The sequence below is a fragment of the Camarhynchus parvulus genome, chromosome 5, assembly GCF_901933205.1.
Source record: "Camarhynchus parvulus chromosome 5, STF_HiC, whole genome shotgun sequence".
Lineage (NCBI taxonomy): Eukaryota > Metazoa > Chordata > Aves > Passeriformes > Thraupidae > Camarhynchus > Camarhynchus parvulus.
In genome coordinates, this window is record NC_044575.1 from 56,732,708 (window position 1) to 56,752,423 (window position 19,716).

Below are 19,716 nucleotides of genomic sequence, written 5' to 3' on the forward strand. Positions count from 1 at the left end.
CCTCGGCAGCCGCGGCGGGGCCGGGCCATGAGGCTGCGCATGGAGCCGGCGGCGGCCGTGCCGGGCAATCTCTCCCGCGGCGGCGGCGGCGGCAACGAGAGCGGCGGGGCGGCGGCGGCGGCGGGGAGCGGCGGGGTGGTCGGCGGCGGCGCTGGCCTCGCAAGCGGCGGCACTGCTGCTCATTTTTCGCCCTCTCGGCGCTGGGCAACGGGGCGGTGGTGCTGGTGATCGCCCGGCACCGGCAGCTCCGCACGGTCACCAACGCCTTCGTGCTGTCGCTGTCGCTGTCGGAGCTGCTGGGCGCCCTGCTCTGCCTGCCGCTGGCCTTCCTCAGCCTGCTCAGCCGCCCACCCGGCGCTTGGCTCTTCGGGCAGCGCCTGTGCCTGGCCAGCGCTGCCCTCCACGCCGGGCTGGGCATCGCCGCCACGCTCACCATGGCCCTGCTCTCCTTCGACCGCTACTGTGCCATCGTCCGCCAGCCGCGGCACAAGATGGGCCGGCGCCGCGCCGCGCAGCTGCTGGCCGCGGTCTGGCTGGCCGCCCTGGCGCTGGCCGGGCCCTGGTACGGGCTGGCGGGCGAGGGGCGTCGCGAAGCCCGTCCCGGCGCCTACCGCTGCGTCTACGTGCTGCCCTGGGGCTCCTCGCGGCTCGGGCCGCCCTACGGCGCCGCCCTCATCGTGCTCTGCTACTTGCTGCCCTTCGCCGTCATGTGCTTCTGCCACTTCAACATCTGCCGGGCGGTGCGGCTGGCAGAGAGCCGAGTGCGGCCGCTCACCACCTACGGGCACCTGCTGCGCGCCTACGGGGAGATGCGCACGGCCACCACCGTCCTCATCATGATCGTCTCCATCATCTGCTGCTGGGGGCCCTACTGCATCCTGGGGCTGGCCGCCGCCGCCGGCCGCCTGCCCTTCTCGCCCACCATGGACGCAGTGGCCAGCGGGATGGCCTGGGCCAACGGCGCCATCAACCCGCTCATCTACGCCGCCCGTAACCCCAACATCTCGGTGCTGCTGCGGCGGAGCCGGGAGGGCGGCTACAGGACTAGGAACAACATGGTGGCCTACCTGTCGGTGCCGGGCCGGCAGCCGGAGCCGCGGAGCCGGGCTGAGCGGGTCCGGGAACGCTACATCAACCGGCACAGCGGGCCCCCGGGCAGCGCCGTGTCCTCGTCCAGCCCGGCCAGCGGGGCAGAGGTGGCCATGTGGGCCTGCAAGACTCCCGCTGTGCTCTTCTGCCGGGATGGACAGCCGGACACTGTCTCTGAGGCCACCCTGAAGGCCAGAGCAGGCGCCATCGACACCAGCCTCTGAAGGGATGTGGGGCTGGCATGGAGGCATCTGGCCCCTGATGGAAATCCTGCTGCTTGGAGCCCTTTGCACCGGATTACCAAGAATCTGTGGTGGGACTGTGTTTCTTCTCCACTGTGTGAGCTCTGCGTTGGTGACCCCATCTGTGAGCAGCAAGAGCTCCGCAGGGAAGGGAAATCCCCCTTCCTTTTCAGCAGGCCTGATGGAGGCATCGGTGACAGCCACGGAGCCCAGCCAAGGCAAGAGCTTCGAGAACAGGACAGAGTTTGTTCCAGACCTGCAGAAAGTGCCACTGTGAAGCTCCGGGGCTGACGCACCAAACTGACTGAATGACTGGGAGCTGTTTGTTAAGTGCCAAAAAAGCAACTGAAAGCTGAGCACTGGCAGCTGCAAGCCACTCTGAAAACGTCACACTGTGAAAAACAGCATCATGGCAGGACAATGTTGCTTTTATGCGTTATATGTGGAAGTGCCAACAGTCATAAAGTCACAGACTGTAGGACAGGCTGAAAAAGTTATCTATTTATATGTTTGTTTTTTTTTTTTTAATTTAAACTCTGAAGCATAATAAGAAAAGTAATTGTGAAAGGGAAGATGTATGATACTAGGAGGGAAGGAAAGGAAGGTAATACCTCAAGTGTCAGAATTTCAGCAGCCTTTTCTCTTTTTTTTGCAGGTGCGGTCAACTTAAAATACTATGAATATGAGAAACATGAGTTCCTCAGACAGACTGAAAAGGGTGTGGGTGTAAACTGTGGTGTGCACAAGATGTATGTTTTCTTTTTGAGCTCATCCAGAGTGTCTCTCATCTCCAAGGGTTTTACCATAATTAGAGGAGCTGCGTGAGAGAAGTGTCTGAAAGGAGAGGCAAAGCAATACCACGTGTTCTCTGTGTGCTCTGCAGCATGTGAAAATGTGTGTATGCACAGAACAGATATTGTTCTATTGATGGCAGCAATCCACTGGAATACAATATTTAAAAACCAGCTGTTTGCTGTTGAAAAAAAAAAAGGAAAATAACGCCATGGAAATGTGATTGCACTGCTTAAATTTGAACAAATTTATCAGTGTAATATTTTTGTTCAAGGGCCCAAAGCCTTAAATTAGTATTTTGAATCTGAAATTAAGATTTGGCCTTTGTTTGTCTTTGCCAGAGTTTATTGTGAGACAGTATTTTTCCTTGTACAGGCTTTAAAAATACAGTGTTTTGGTTTTACTGGATTTTTCAGCTGTTTGTGACGCAAGTGAACCACTCTGTCATTATTTCGTAAGTGAAGAAATAAATTGTCTTTTATGCAGGAAATGAAAGTGTCTCAGCTTCTCAGGCCAGCCTTGGGAAGGGAACTCCTGTAAAAAATTGCCAGATGAATGATAGCAGAGAGACCTGATTGTTTGTGAAATTTTAATGCAGCTGGTTTCCATGCTGTAAGCATTACTGTCACTTTCTTCTCTGATGCTCCTGAAGCCCATGAGGGAAAATCTGACCCTTGACTACTCAGCACTGCTAATTTGCCCTGCAGCTACTGGATTTTGCAGTGTTTCCTTGCTGTGTTTCAGAAAGAAGCTGTGCAGAAAGCCCACAGCTCTCCACAAGAGCTGCTTGACACGAGTGGCTTGTTGGAAGGGCAGGAGAGGAATTCCTGGCACAGCAATGCCTGGCTAAGTGTAAATGGAAAGAGGTGGTTGTGAATGATGGGATTGCATTGAACTCTCACCTGGGTAGCTGCAGGTGGTGGTAACAAGGAGATTGGTGGGGGATAATTGATCATGCATGAAATCCCCTGGAAGGGGTGCTGCTGCTGCCCTCAGTGCCTGGCTCTGGCCACCTTCCCTGTCCCTTCTGTCCCCACCACCCCAGCTGACTCAGGCACTGAACAACCACTGATTCCCTCTTTTTTCATCTGGTTTCCTTCTCTACTGATTTGATGTACCACAGGCCAGGGAAGCTCCTCTGTGGCAGTCAGGTATGGCCAGGGAGGCGTTGGGGATGTCAGGACTGAAGGAGCTGCACTGGGAGTGGAAGAAACTCAGCTTTCTAGGAAAATGGTAGTGAAGCTGCTGTAACACAAACTTCAACCTATTTTTAACAAGCTCAGGCTGGTGCATGTTAGTCTTGCATGTGAGGAATTGAAGGAGGGCAGCTGGCTGTGGGCTTGGAGGCATCACAAATTGGCACATTTCTGTGAAAAGCTAACTTGGGCTGTAGCAAGGGGAGATTCTTGACCTGATCCTTTCTGACATGAACCTGCTGCAGCTTCAGTAGAGAGGCAGCTTGTGTTTCAAAGCTGTGCCTGGCCTGTGCTCCTCATAATCACAGAATCATAGAATCATTTCAGTTGAAAAAGGCTGCTTAGGTCATCAAGTCCCTGCACTGCCAAATCTACCACTAACCCATGTCCCTAAGTGCCACACCTACGTGTCTTTTAAATGCCTCCAGGGATTGTGACTTTACCACTTCCCTGGGCAGCCTGTACTGGTGTTTGGCAACATTTTCTGTGAAGATATTTTCCCTAATATGCAATTTAAACCTCTTCTGCTGCAACTTGAGGCATTTTCATCTGGTCCTGTTATATTTACCTGGGAGAAGAGACCAACCCCACCTGGCTACAACCTCCCTTCAGGTGATTGTAGAGAAGTTCCTTCCAAACCTCCTTTTCTCCTGGCTAAACACTCCCTCAGCCACTGCTCACATCACAGCACTGTTGAACAAGTCAGGTACATAGGTCTCTACAGCCACATTTTTAATAGTGCATTTTAAAAAATACAAGCAAATAGTCTTAACTAAACCAAACCAAGGGCTGCAGGTTGCCTGCCAAAACAGTCCTTGAAATGCTGCTGTGTCTCAGCTTTGCTGAAGGTTGCTGCTTCTCACCCAGCACCAGAGTGGGTGAGAAATTCTGTCCCTGCACCTCACCATGGGGCTCCATGTGTTCATCTGGGAGAAAGAAAGCAGTGGATTAAGCCACTGTTTTACTCCAGCTCTGAAAACTCTGCCCTTTGTGGTTGCAGCTGCTTGTTCTTGGGTGAGAAAACATTGCAGCAGGTGGATTCTGGCCAAGCCACTGTGGGACATCACCCCACATCTCCCACGTGCCCACGCTGGTGTCACCCCACTTAGAGATCCCCTCTCTCTGAAGGCAGGAAGACATTGATGTTTTAGACACTTCAACACTGGCTCTGAGGCTCCAACCCTCCAGCTTCTTTCCTTTTTCCTCCCTTGAGATGAGGCTGGACAAAGCAAATTACACAAATCTTATTTGCTCAAGGATATTGGGGACATATTTTAGCAAACCAAAAATCACACGGATTTTTCAGTGCAGGATATTCAGCATAGGAGAAAGAGGAGTTCAAGTGATTTGAAGGCCAGTTCAGCCCTGGATACTGGAGACAACTGCAGTCAAAGGCAAATTAAAAATTAGTCTTTGGGCTCTTTAGTCTCTTGTTGACTTTCCAGAATATTTAAACCCTCAGTTTAAGAGTACCTTACTATTTGGCAATGATAACATGCCACTGACTGAACTAATGCATCATATCTTAGAAGGAAAACATTAAGTCTTGATGAATGACAAGCATTTCAGAATGTACTCCTCCAACTGCATGCAGTGGTAGTTTTCCTGCTGGTTTAATCATCAGATTCATTCAAGTAGTTATTTTCCACTCCCTTCCTAATGTGTGGATGAAGCTTCTGTTCAAAGCAAATGCTGTGTGCATAGCTTAGGAGCTGTGAACAATTAGCAGTCCAATTAGCAATATTTACAAGTGACAGCCAGATGGGCTGTAATAGCTGCCATCAATCACCAGAACGGGGAGAGCTCCGGAGTATGAAATACCCCATTGCTGCCTCTCTTTCAGCACTGGTGTTGATTCCTGTATCCAGCAGATGCCAGCAGAGACCTCAGCAGCCAGCAGAGCTGTCCCAGCAGTGATCCTGAGAAAAGCCTTTGTGCTAATGAGATCAACCCTCAGAACTGCTGCATCCCAAATACGAGCACTCAGGGTAGGGGTTGTGACTGATGCCCAAAGAGCACCTCACCAAAACCTAATTTAAAATACAGATTCAGCATGTGCTGCTCTTTGGTAAGTTTGTTGTACAGGCTGGAATGAATAATTTGGAAAGCACATCAGAAAAGTGGCATTTTGTGCATGCAGGCCAGAGCTGCAAAGCTGCAGCCTGGAGGGCTGGTGGGATCAGTCCCAGTGCTGGCAGCATGCTTTGCTCAGCAGCACAGCTGCGCTCTGGATGCTTTTGTATTTTCACATGATGACTCTGATTATTAATAATAAATGGCTGCACATCTAGATCTGCTTGCAAAGCATTACAGAGTCACAAAGTAAGTGCTAGAAAGCAAAGGTCTCATGTCCTCCAGGAGGAATAACCCACAATAAGATCCAGTCTTATTGATCCTGGGGTGAGTCCCAGTGGCTTCACTGGGGCTGAATGTGGGAGGACAAAGCCAACCCTCCCTCCCAGAGCATGGCCAGCCCTCCTGCTGCTCCCAATTTGCAGAGGAGTGATGGGTTTTCAGTGCCATGCTGCTGGCAGGCCACTACCTGGGTACTGAAGCATCCACACTCACCACAGCCAAAGTGCTTGGGCAGCAGCTCAGCATTTCTAGGGTTTTTTTTTCCTAGGAAATCACTGCTGCAAAAAGCAGGAGGAAAAGTGATGTGGGGAGAGACAGACTGTGAATCTCTCTGAGTGGCATGAAATGGATGAGTCACAGGGGAAATCAAAGTAGCAGAAACCCCAGGGCACAGCACTGAGACCTGCACTAATCTGTCTGGGGAGCTATGGATGAGCTCAGCCATGAAGACCCCAGGGGGCTGTGACAGAAGGAAATTTAACAAGGAGGGCTGTGTGCTGGGGCTGTTTGTACTGGGTGGCAGAGCACACCAATGTGCCCACAGGCTCATTGGTGATCATAAGAGATGAGTAGGATCCAGCTGTGATTCAGCAGAGGAAGTAAATTCACCCTGAGAGGAACTGCTTGTTATTTGTGTTATTTCTTGACTGCTGGCACTGAGCTCCTCCAGGTTCAGCTGTTTGCACAGAGGCAAGCACTGCCAGAAGCCCACAAAACCAACCAGGGAGAAATTTCTGAGTACTTGGGATCCTTAATTTTATACATCCACTATTCTTTATTTTTAATCTTATCTCTTGCACAGGCAGTTCAGAAGCTAAGGGAACATCAAAAAGTAATCATAAAGGTAACAAAGTTTTTTTAAAAAGGTTTGTTTAGACCAGAGGATTGTGCCTTTCCTCGGAGGCCTATTACTGTGTGCACTGAAGAGTTAAAGTGCTTGCAAACCACAGAGCTCCACACATTTGCTTTCCCTTCAGACATGGGGACACCTCCTTGCCACCATAAAATAAAAGATGCAGCCCTGATGACTTTGGAGAAATCACTTGGGAAAATTATATTCCTCAGTTCCTGGGATGGAGATGGGGAGAGGAAATAGTGCTGATCAGCCTTCCACATCTGGAGGGACATCCGTGTTTCTCCCAGGGGCCAGAGGAAATCTGGCTGAAGGCAGCAGGGATATCTCCTCCTGCTTCTGCCAGCAGCTCTTAAACACTTTGGGTAGTGCTTGGGGCTTGGCCAGAGGGATTCACTGAGGGATTTACACTCAGAGCAGGTGACAATTGTCCCCATGCTGGGGCTGCACATGGACACCAGGCTGGCTCCTATGTGAGATTATGGAAAACATCAGCCCAGCCCTCCCCACTCCCATCAGAGAGCAGCTGGGAGGATGCTGGTGCTTCAAAACCCCTCTGGATGGGCCCTACTAATTAACACACTCCTCCAGGCTCATCTACCCTCAGGGCAGATGTGGACAAAACCAGCAAAATAAATTTTCTCTGAAATTCATCTTGCCCTCCCAGCAATTCCCTCACGACGCCATAAATGTAATTTGCTTACCTGATTTAGCAACATACTCTGAACTGATCTCAGCATCAGGGATGAAATATGCTCTGAGTAACCAGGTCACTTATTTTTGCCAGTGGAATCTAATGTGCTGCAGCACTTGTGCCTGATCTGTGCCTGTGGCTTCTGTGCTCAGTCTGGTGCATTTTACAGAACATTTGGTAATATAGCATCCCTGAGGTCATGTCAAGTTCTGAATACAGCATCTGAATTGTGCAGTCTTTACAGAAAATGTAACTCAAATGGTGATCGCCTCCTGCTATGAAATTGGAAAGATTTGCCATAGAAACCAGGCCTTGCCTGAGTGCTTCTCACTGATTTCACAGCAAAAAGGGTTTTAGGCAATGATCAAGAGCTGGACAAAGCACAAAACTGGGACTTTCTTACTTTTCCTTGAGCCCAGGGGATGCTCTGCACAGAGCCTGGCAAAGTAAAGCCATGTCAAAGTACACAGCACAAATTCAAGCAGATGGAAAAGCTGCTGGCACCCTCAGCACCCACAGCCCAGGTGAAGGCAGGGGCACTGTCTCAGCCCAGTGTCCTGGCTGGCCAAAGGCATGGGTTGGGCAGCAGGAACAAAGCTGTGTCCTCCAGACTTGCTGTGCTGGTGCTCAGGATAATCCTGGTTTAGAGCAGCTCTGCTTGCTGTTCCCCAAAACCAAAGTGGGTTCGTCCTGCCCCTCCTGCAGAGCCACCCCTGAGCTGAGAGCACATGAGCAAATACTGGAATATGGGCCAGTAAAGAAAGGAATGGGAAAATGGCAATTTCAATGAATTGCCTTCACAGAATTGCTCTGAGAACTGGGAAACTCCAGCTTAATTTCAAGTTCTTTGCAGTGTGACAGCAGAGTGCATACAAAATGTGGAAACCCAGGGCACTGGGAATATTTCTGTGTCTGCTCTGGGGTGCCCTGACTCCCAGGGGAGCACTGACTCTGACCCTCATTTGTGGAGAAAGTTTCCCAGACTTCAAGATAAACTAGAATCCACAAAAGTGTGAAGTAGATTATAGAGAGGAGTGTAGGTGCATCACTTGGTGAGAAATTTGGGGTTTGGGATTTTTAGTATGTTGCGGATGGAAGCAAGATGGAGGGCACAGGGTGTTGTCCTGGGTTTCTCCTTCATGCTTCTTCTTCCTTCTTCTCCATGGGTTTGGGTGGCATTTTGTAATTGGTCAGAAAAGTCCACATTGCAGGCTCTTGGGGATCAGTTATTGGGTTAAAAGGGGAAATAATCCAGGTGTCAGTTCTTAATTGGATAGTTTATTCTTAAAAGGCCTTGTAACAAGAGATTGTTGGCCATTTTGTGCCTTGTAATGAAAAGCTGCTGAACTCACAGTAGTGAGACTGTTCTACTGATAAGAAATAATAAACACCTGAGTCCAAGCATGAATTACTGTCTCAAGTGCCTTCAATCCAGACCCAGAGAAAACAATGACTGGTACCCCAGCAGAAAGCTGGGTAGGAACAGGAACAGGCTCCCAGCACAAGCCCTGGCACTGGGGCGAGCCCTGGGGACACTGTAGTGCAGTGGGGCATTCTGTGGTCATTTCAAAAGCCATGAAAGTAAGTGCAGATGATCCATGAAACTGTTCAGAGTTACTTTATCTTACACACACGTGCATTTTTGGTGCCTGCACATGCACACCCTGAGCATCCACCTGAAGGTTGGGCATTGCCAAAAGTCACAGAGAAGCCACAGGCTGTGACCTTCAGCTATTTGACTCGAATTACAATGGAGGGAATTAAAATTAGCCCTCCTCAACCATGCTGGGGGAAATTTCCATAGAAAATGTAGCATGAGAACTTTTCAGACCACAGTAGAGATCGCAGAGGAAAACAAGAAGCAGAATTTATGTTGTACTTTGCAGCTCTAAAATGCTGAAGGTGGAAAGAGCCAGCAGATGGCACTTTGCCTTTGCTGAGGCTCCGGTGGGGCCCGGCAGCACGGGATTTCTCCCTGGCTTACCTGCACACTCTCAGCATGCCTGGTTTAAGGCTAAAAATGACACAAAATGCTCAGAGGTTTCAGGTCAGAGCACTCCTGATTCAAACAGAGAACTCTCCGTTGCACATGCATCTGTTGGAGGACCCTGAACAATGCCAGGGACAGAGCTCACAGGAGAGATGTCTGCAGGATTTGCTGCAGGAGATGGAGTGGAGATGGGGCTCATCTCCTCCCTCCTGCATCCATCACCTTTGTGTCCTCTTGGTGTCTGCTGTCTCCCTCAGAAGCAAAGCTCAGAGAATGTTTTCACCCAAAGCACAGGCCGATGAAATAACCAGCTTTTATGGGAGTTGAGAATCATAGAATTGTTTGGAATCACAGAATCGTTTAGATTGGAAAAGATTTCAAAGATCATTGAATCCAACCATTCCCCCCACACTGCCAGTCTCACCATTAACCATGTCCCCAGGTGCAATATCTACATGGCTTTTAGATACCTCCAGGGATGGTGACTCCACCACTGCCCTGAGCAGCCTGTTCCAATGTTTGGTAACTCTTTCGACAAAGAACTTTTCTCTAATATCCAATCTAAACCTGCCTTGGCATAACTTGAGTCTTTCTCTTGTCCTGTTGTTTATTACCTGGGAGAAGAGATAACTTCCACCAGCTCCACCCTCCTTTCAGGGAGTTGTAGAGAGTGAGAAGGTCCCTCCTGAGCCTCCTTTTCTCCAGGCTGAGCCCCCCCAGCTCTCCCAGTTGCTCCTCATCAGACTTGTGCCTGTCCTGTGGCAGTCCAGCAGTGCCAGCCCTGCACAAGGAAGGAAGCTTGAAAGTTACTAGGATATTTTTTTCCCATCGAGTATCTTGGTTGAATAAAAAGCTGTGTCCTGACCTTGCTCACAGCCACCCTGCCCCCTGTGTCACACAATGGCGTGGCCCAGGAAACCTGCAATCTGCCACAAACTAGAATTTCAGGTCCTCATTGGTTTGTGGGGTTTGGCCAGCTTGTTCCCATCTATTTATGGACAAACCCCAACCAGCCCTGGGGATTTATGATGAGAAGAGAAGTTGAAGCTATTCCTGTTTTCCTTGGGTCCTATCACCACCCAGCCCTGGGCTGCTTTCCCATGGCATCACCAGCCCACGACTGCCAGGGGTGGTGACGGAATCTGTGCTCCTCCTGCCAGCCCCAATCCAAAATGGGAAGCCCATGGGTCAGAACAGATGCTCCTGCTGGAACAGGCAGTGGGTCTGGGGGTGTCTCTGAGTGCTGCAAAATTCACTCAAAGAATGCTGGAAAAAGAAAGTAACACAGCCTGGATGGAAAGGTGCGTGGGAAAGGAAAAGGTGAGCAGGAATAAGCCAGGAGGGGTTTGGGCTACTGCCAAGGAAACATCCCTAGACAGGCTAGCCAGAGGCACAGTGGCCAGCCCAGCCAGCACTTCTCCTGGAAAAAGGGACATGATCCAATCCCATGATACAAAACTGGCTGCTGCCTCAATGCAGGATCCTGGAAAAGCCCCGGTGGGCTTCTCAAAAAATTCCCACCAAGGTGGGAACATGCATCAGCAACAACAAAACGAGGAGAACTGAATGGGTTCACCAACTGGGAGGCATTTCAGAACCCACGTGTGGGTGACAATGAGGATGCTGCAGTCCTGGAGGGTGGAAAAACCCAACTGCCTTAAACCCAGCAGGGTGGAAAAACCCAAATCTCCTAAAACCCAGCACTCAGGGCAAGGGTGAAGGGGTTATCACCTGACCCCAGAAATGCCTGCAAACACACCCAAAAAAGAGCAACCCTCAGAGAGCCTCTTTTTCAACACCTGCCTCAATTCCTAGTTATCCCATTTATTTTCCCCTAAAAAATAACTCAGGCTCTGCCGTGTACACTCACCGAAATCGTTTTGCTTTATTGCATATTGCCATCTTAGAAAATGTACAGTCTCATAACATTACACAGCATTTCCCACTAGCTAGAACTACTAACATCCTTGCACCTAACAGACTACCTTAGTCACTACGAAGCTAATAAGGTCCAAGACATAAACTTTTGTTTACAAATCATTATGGATTTTTTTTTGTTGTTTTGTTTTTGGCATTATTAAAAAAAAAAAATCATCTTTAAAATACACACCCAAGAGAAAAGAGTGGCTACTTACACCAGCACCAATCTAAAAGTAGTTTTCGACAATGGCACATGGAATTACCTGCACACAGCCTTTGTATTTATTTATAGAGATATAATATTTTTTCCTTTTTTTCTATTTTTTTTTGAAAGAAAGCAAAGAAATGGCAAAGTCAGCCTGATAATCAGGCTGTTGTAAAACAATTTAAAAATAAAAACAACCCAAGAGGTTTGGAAGGGCAAGAGGAAATCTGTCAGGAAAGGTCCTGATGTGGCACTGGGGTTGCAGAGGCAGGAGCCGGGCTGGGTGCTGGCACCCAGGGACCCCGGGAGGAGATTGCCCTTTCTGACCCCACCACCTGCCCAATTAAACACGTGTGACCAACCATTCCTTAAACCATCAGAAGCCAAACTTTTTCTTTTTAACCTTTTTTTTTTCCTTCTTATTTTATATATTTTCAATTCCCCCCATAGTCCATTCCCTCAATTGTATCAGCCCCATTTTTTTTCAGCCATAAATAAAAAATATAAATAGAGGCACTTTAGTTAAGGAATAGTATTATCATTACCTTTTGTCTTTATTTCCCCCTCCTTCTTAAAGCAAAGTGCTTAACTCCACCTTTGAACATAATCTGCAGGTTTTGCAGCTGCTTGGCTATGAGGTGCTGGACCTTATTTTTGCACTTACCTGCTTTATTTATTACTGCTTTAAATGCTACTCAGAAAGTTTTTTTTTTTTTTTTTCCTCTTTTTTTTTACTTCTTTTTTTTAAATCTACAGTGCGTTAAACGTTGCAATGAAGAAAAGAACAAAATGGTAAAACCACAGCTCTTGACAACTCTGCTTCGAGAGAGATTTCACAGCTTTCACTCAGCACACAGACCCTGTGGCCTTCAGGTGCTTAGAACCATATTTTTTTTTATACAAATTAGTTTAAACAGCACTTTTGCTATACAGTACATATAGTTAACTGACATCCCATACCCACCAGTAATACCGATTATCTGACAAAAAAAAAAAAAAAAAAAAGAACAACCGACCTTGTTTCAAATAGTGTTAATATCTAGTGCAACAGGGACAAACTCATCTCTCCACAGGAAAAAGAACAAACAAACAAAAAAAAAAAGATCACAAAAGTATTGGTGGTATAAAAAGGTTTTGTTTTGCTTTCTTAAAAAACATACCACAAATAAATAAAAGTAAAAAGTAACAGTCCTCTATATACTCAGCATAATTTAAGAATAGAAATGTTAATATGTTAATGGTGGTTATTTTTTATTCTCCAATTCTTAATTTTCTAAACCCTTAAATTATTACTCCCTGAGAGCTCTGAATTACTTTTATTATTGTTTTTTTTTTTTTGTCTTTTTCTTTTTTTTGGACTGACATTTGACAGGTAGTTCTGCTTACAAATTTGCAATGACAATGAACAGCAAACCAGTCAAAAAAAGGACCTGGCTAAGAGACGAGTGTTTCTTGGCATCACTGCTTCTGTGTGTCCGAGAAAGAAAAAGAAAAAAGGCAGGTGAAAGCTGCTGGGTTTTACCCCAACCCCTTTGTATTTCAGAGACCTTTGGTCCTGACCCACCTTGACAGAGGATACAGTTTGTCCCATTGAACAGAAAGCAAGAACAAAAGTTACAACGCAAAAGTTTATGCTCTTCGTCTCCTCTGAGAACCGAACCTTTCCCACTGTCTTGGGCCAGAAAACGTTGCAAAAGTATAAATACATCAGTGTGGTGTTACAGCAAGAAGCACTTTGGGGTAAAGTTTGCCCTTTAGCAAGGTGGCAGCAGGAGGAAAAAGAGCATTTCCCAAGGATGACGGGAAGAGCATCGCCGGGAGCACACGCGGCGCCGAGCTCGGGAACAAGCGCGAACGCACGGATTGCGAGTTTCTCAGAATAATCACAACAATGAGAGAAAACAAACAAACAAACAATGGATTAACGTTCAGTCAACTTTGCTTTTTTTTTTTTTGTCTTTTCTTCTTTAAACCGCTCGGCTTGTGTGCAAGGCGTCCCCTGCAAATGGCCCTGGGGGGGTTCTGAGCAGGAGAGCAGCAGGAGGCAGCTTCCCCGTCGGCTTTGGGACCATGGGGACAACCGGCGGCTTGGGGTTGGGTCCTCTCTTGCTCCACGGACGCGGCATTGTGCTTGTGCATGGGGAGAACTACTTTTTGGAGTGGGGAGGAGGTGGTGCTGGCACTGAGCTGCCCACACAGCTCCCTCCACACCCCTGACCCGACTATTTACACAGTATCTACACACACGCACTCGCCCGCGCGGGGGACAGAGAGCGTGCCACTGTTCCGCTTGGAATTGCAAGGCAGTGTCATGGAAACAACAAAAAAAAAAGAAACCCAAAAACCACAGCCACTTCAGAAAGACTGACCCACGTGTCTTTTGCTGGGCTTTGCTGTCCGTTTGTTTCTCAGAAGTTGAGCTTGGTGACGGGCCTCTCGCGGCCGCTCTCGGCCAGCTGGTTGGTGATGCGCTTGCGGTTGCGCTTCAGCTTGGTGAGGTCCTTGTCGAAGACTTCTCCTGAGCGCAGGGCTGACACCAGATCATCGAACTCACCACTCTCCTCCCCGCTCTCCTTGGCCTTCCTGGCCTTGCGCTCCCGCTCCCGCTGCTCCTTCAGCTGCAGGCCGTGGTGGAGGGGGCAAAGAAGGCAGCTCAGTCTCACACAGGTCATTGTGGGGGTGCCCAGCACATGCACGGTGATCCCCAAACTCGTGGAACTCAAGGGCTGTTTCCCCCCCCAGTGCTTAGCACATGAGAGCTGGTCATGGTTATTGATAGACCACATCCCTGCTCCAAGGCCAGGTTGGACAGGGCTTGGAGCAACCTTGTCTAGTGGAAGGTGTCCAAGCTCACAGTGAGGGGATTGGAACTAGAACTAGGTCACTTCCAGCCCAAACCATTCTATGATTCTGAGATTCTGTGATAAAACCCATGGCCTGAGGGTCACAGCCCCATGGCTGCTGCTTGTAGGCCACAGCAGCTGATAGACAGCACGAGCTCTGCTGCACGACCTCCCCAACCCAAGGTCATTAATCAAGTAATCCAAAGTGAAAACCCATTGGGTCTAAGACCACAGAAGTTCCCTTCCCAGCCTTCAGTGCTGCCTGTGCCACCATGGGGACACCATAACACAGCTGCCACTCCCAGATGCCCTGGAGTGCTGCCAGATTTGCTGGTGTGTGCTCACCTGTGCCTCCATGCGTGCCCGGCGCTCCTCCTCCTCCTTCCTCTTCCTCATGTTCTCGTTCTCCTGCTTGGCCTCGGTCACAGCTTGAAGGAACTGGTCAAAGATGCCAAAGAATTCGTCAGGCTGCATTTTGTCTGTGTCTTCTCCAAAGTGCTTCACAGCCTTGGAAAACTGGAAGAGAGAAGACAGGGGTGCATCAGTTTTGGATAAATCCACTGGACTGGTGAAACTTTCAACCTGATGGAGCAGAGTGAAACACTTCCAGCAGCCACAGGACACAGCAGGGCTTTGCCTCATCAAGCCTTGATTTAAAGCTGAAATAAATCACCTGATGTGTTACCTGTTGCCCTGTAAGACCTGGATCACTATCAAGCCCCCTCTCCCCATCTTGCCTCTGGCTCTGCTGAGCCTCCCCTGCCCCAGCTCCACTTTATTAACTAAGCAGCAGTAAAAACAAGGAAGCAAAATATTGTGGGACTGAAGACATAAAACTAATAGTAAACACGGCAGGGGAAGGGAAACTTGCACTTTTAAGTTTTTCTTTGAAGTATTTTTGGGGTATTATTTATCATTGCCACATGCTCTGCTATTGAAACCAAATGTGTTGGTGAAACTTCTAAAAGAGATTTCTGCCCAGGCTCAGGCACAGCCCTGGGCAGGGAAATAAGGGAGTTTTCCTGCCTCTTGAGCTGTTTGCACACCATTAATGTGAGGGAGTCGAATGAGGCCATAGCAGAGGTCAGGACAGGACATCCACAATCTGCCAACATGTCCCAGTCCCCAAGCAGCCCCCAAGCTGTCCTTGGGACTGACACTCTTTGTTCTCACTTCCAGTCTGAAGGAGACTCTTTGTGCACAGCAAGTTTGTTAAAACTGTGAAGGCACATTCTGGAGATAAGCACGCTTAAAAGAAAAGAAAAACCAAAATCAAAGCACCAACAGATTTATTAGTTGCTTTGATATTGCAGGGTAGACCAAGAGGAACATTTTTAAAGCCTTGCCTGTATGATTTAGTTTTATTTGCAGGGGTGCCCCTGGCTCTTCAAAAGACATTTAGTGCATTTTTATTTCTTTGTTTATTTAAGAGCCTTAACACTTCAAGATGCAGGGAGGAATCTGAGAAGTGCCACTATATAAGTCAATATAATTGAGGTTAATCTTGCTGATTTTAATGAAGATATTACAATTCTCTGCCATGTTACTAGAGATTCTGGGGGGGGAGGGAAGGCTGAAAATGCTCTCCTCATGTGATATAAAGTTTATAAAACAGGGATGTTTCTGCTTTCCTAAGAGAAAACAGGAACACAACTTGACTCTGGACACGTGTTTAAAAAGCAAAGAGCTGGAGCACTCCACATAGCCCATCCCTTCCAAGAACCATGGAAAATTGCTTCAGAGTGGACTTCCACAGATGCTGGGGACCACGACCAGACCTTCTCCTCCAGACCCAGCCACATCAGCAGAAGATGATACACTTTGCAGAGCATTTGTCACCACTCCTAACTCACTGCAGAGGACATCTCTGCCAGGTTACCACCAGCAGGGCCAAAGGGGTGGCCTGGGTTAGCCACGGCCTCAGGGAGGTCCATGTAATGCCCAAGCATGGGTCAGAAGGACAATGCCAGCTGGGTACAGCCAGGGAGAAAGAGGTGAGGCTGAAAAGCTGCTCAGATCTCAAGGACTTTGTGGCCTTACCAGCTCTTTTGCTTCCGTCAGGAGATCTTCGACGTCCGAGAAGCTGAAGCTGGCCAGTGTGATGAACTGGCTGACCACAGACACAAACTTGTCACCTGCCTGCTGAACCTGAGACTTCTGGAAGTCCAACTCCTTTGGGGGGGAAAAAAAGGTAAATCTGGTCAGGCCCTGGCTGATGAGGGACACAAATACCATTGGCCTCTGGTAGGGTCACTGGGAGTGTGCCTGAATCAGTGCCAGGGGTTCTGCTGGCACCACCACTGCTGCTCCCCCTGCCATGCATGACACCCTGGATTACACTGCCTGAAGTAAGCTTTTAAGCCAAATCCTGCAGGAAAGCTTATGGAAGCAGGATAATTCAGCAAGACAGGGAGTCCTTTGGGATACCTCCACCATTTCATCACCACTCCAGCTGTGCTGCAGAAGTGCTCCCCAACCCTCAGTGCTTTTACAGCCAAGGGGAGACTCCTCAGCAGCACATCACAGGTCCTCCTTGGGCATCATCACTAGGCTTACTCAGCCTCCCTTGATGTACTGGACATAAACCATGAGTGTGCCTAATCACACATGGTAACTTCAGTGCCAGAACAGCCCTGAGAGGACAGGCACACGTGCAGGGCAGGAAGGAAAGGCAAACACATCTCCAGGATGTGAGATAAAAGCAGCTTCACTGGGAGCTCCCTGGCCTGCCTCCCCAAGGAGGGATGCAGTGCTGCTCAGAGCCAGGTTGGACTGTACTTGATTTAAACAATACTTACAGTCTCCACTGCTCTCAGGCCACTTCTCAGAGTGTTTATTTCTTTCTCCAGCTCAGTCATGCTGTTGGAAATAGCAAGATGTTAATTTTCAGCTTTTCCCAGCAAAATCTACAGCTCTCTGACCGTGGTTTTCCCACTGAAAAGACCCCAACCCTGCCCACATTGCCTCCTTTTTGCAGATCAGCGTGTCTCAAGCAGCAAATCAGCTGACAGCCTCTAAGCTGGGACTATCTCACAGTGGCTGCAGCTGCTTGTTTCAAAGCAAAGCACTTTTCTGTATTTTCAATCAAGGGGACTGCCCAGGTTTAGCAAGCTCAGCAGCCTCCAGCCCTCTCCAAGTGAAAGGATGGCTCAGGAGAGTGCCTTGCTGGGCACGGATTTGTCTCCAGGTCCAAGATAGGATCATTGTCCCAGTGCACAGAGGAGAGTTACTCAGGGTACCATGGTTGGGTGACCACCAGGCAAAGCATCCTTCAGAGGAGCAGCGAGCCTTTCACAAAGGGAGACAGCCCAAATATAGAGAAATCAAAATAAATCACCACGTCTGGCACTGCCTTTGTTTACACAAGGCTCAAGCCCCTGATGAGCTTCAAATTCAAGTGCTTATGGGTTTCTACCACTACTGTGCTAGGGGAAGCTTTCTCACAAAGCCTCAGTGACCACAGGCTTGATGCCTTTCCAGGGGTGTCTGTGCGAGGGCTGGGGTCCCTGGAAATGCTGATGCTGGGTCATGGGGCAAGCATTCCTGGCAGGTTTAGTCTGGGAAAATGCAGTTTTGGGAGCTCTGTGCTCCAGCAGTTCATTACTACTGGTGGGATTGACAGAGGCAGCAATTTCTGCTTCACAGCTGCAGGACTGGGGGGAATTCAGGGTTTTCCTGAGCTTTAGAAACTTTTTTGGTTTTGCTCTGGATTGGACCAAACCCAAATGTTACATATGGTGTCCAGTTTAGAGAGAAATGATAAAAGTTTAGGGGGGTGAAGAAACCCTCTGTGCAGGCGTTTTCTTTCCCACACGTGTGTCTGTGCAACAGCTGCAGGTCAGGAGCATGGGAAAGCCAGAGGCTGCACCAGCATGGAGCATGTCCTGCTCAGCCATGCCCTCAGCTGATGCCTACAAACTGAGCACCACACACCCACAGAACCATGGAATAGCCTGAGCTGGAAGGGACTGACAAAGATCTCCAAGTCCAACACCAGGACAGCCCCAAGAATCCCATCCTGTGCCTGAGAGCATTGTTCAAATCCTTCTGGAGCTCTGTCAGGCCTGGAGCTGTGACCACTGCCCTGGGAGAGCCTGTTCCAGTGCCCAGCCACGCTCTGGCAGAAGAACACTCCTCCCTGCATGCCAAGATTTGTCTTGTCACTGTGCTCAACCCCTGGATGATGATTATTTTTGCATTTTATACATGAGGATCCTGGCTCTGCCTAGTCACATCTTCCCTTCAAGAGACCTTTGAAGCTTGGAAGACCTTCAAGCCACTGTAAACTCCATGTATATTTCATAGCATCATGGAATGGTTTGGGTTGGAAGGGACCTCAAAGCCCACCCAGTTCCAACCCTGCTGCCATGGGACACATTCCTCTATCCCAGCTTGCTCCAAGCCCCATCCAAGCTGGCCTAGAGCAGTTCCAGGGACGAGACATCCACGACTTCTCTGGGTAACCTGTTCTAACAGCAGCTGTCTCTTCTTCCACTGGACCTTCAGAGGAAGAATACATCCTTCTCTACAGGACCCCTGCTCCAACAGAACCATCCCTGACACTCCAGGAGGGCTGCAGCCACAATTCCAATGGGACTGCTGCCAACACCCTGACCCACAGGGTGTCAGGCTGGGTTCTGACTCTGTCAGTGCTGTTCTAGTGTACTGCATTGTTTATTTTATCCTTTTATTTTGTTTCTTCCCTATTAAAGAACTGTTATTTCCTGCTCCCATATTTTTGCCTGAGAGCCCCTTAATTTAAAACTTATAGCAATTCAGAGAGGTGGAGGCGGTTTATATTCTCCATTTCAAGAGAAGCTCCTGCCTTCCTTAGCAGACTCCTGTCTTTCCAAGACACATGGGACACCTTCTACTATCCCAGGTTGCTCCAAGCCCCATCCAAGCTGGCCTGGAACACTTCTAGGGAGGAGACATCCACAACTTCTCTGGGTAACCTGTTCTAGCTGCATCCTCTCTAAAGAGGTGCAGTTTCAGCCCCTTTTCATGTCCACAGCTAACACAACTGGCTGCAGAAATTTGTGATCTTTGCTGCTCACATCCCTGAAGCATCAAAGCCCATAAACTCCAGCTGGAGTTTAAAACCAAACCAGAGCCTCACTGATTTCAGAGGTACTTCAGCACATACTTGAGGGCTTTGCAGAGCAACAGAACAGCAGATTCCTCCTGATCTTAAAGGCTCAGGCTGTGCTTAAGGGCTCTGCTGAACTGGGGCAGCCTCTTCCCAACAGCTCACTGGGCAGGGTTAAAAATCTGGTTGCAAAGCCCAGAAACTCCATGCTGGCAGAACAAGAGGCAGGCAGGATCTGGATGCAGGTGAGCCCCTCCCACAGCTGCCTGGTCCTGCCTGTGCTGCAGGCAGAGCCTCCCTGGCACATGAGGATAAACAGCTGCCCTTTATCTGCAGCCACACCGCAACCGCTTCCTCCCAGATTACTTAATGCACCATTAGAAATTAATTAAATGCTTTTGTGGTGAGATAACAACAGGAAGCGGCTGCTCCAAGCAGCTCTCCTCCC

At 48.9% G+C, this 19,716-nt stretch overlaps 2 protein-coding genes across 2 annotated transcripts in view; one reads left to right on the forward strand and one right to left on the reverse strand.

Annotated features, from left to right (window-relative positions):
- Window positions 1–39: 39 nt before the first annotated feature.
- Window positions 40–2,522, forward strand: GPR135 (G protein-coupled receptor 135). Its single transcript, XM_030949881.1, is given in 3 exon segments — window positions 40–131; window positions 133–184; window positions 186–2,522. Coding segments are annotated over 3 exon segments (1,272 nt in total). The 3' UTR covers window positions 1,314–2,522.
- Window positions 2,523–13,744: 11,222 nt separating this feature from the next.
- Window positions 13,745–19,716, reverse strand: part of DAAM1 (dishevelled associated activator of morphogenesis 1) — a 93,537-nt gene continuing 87,565 nt past the window's right edge. Inside the window, 4 exon segments of the mRNA XM_030948901.1 lie at window positions 13,745–13,954; window positions 14,525–14,695; window positions 16,220–16,351; window positions 16,978–17,038. Of these exon segments, the coding sequence (XP_030804761.1) occupies window positions 13,745–13,954; window positions 14,525–14,695; window positions 16,220–16,351; window positions 16,978–17,038 (574 nt within the window).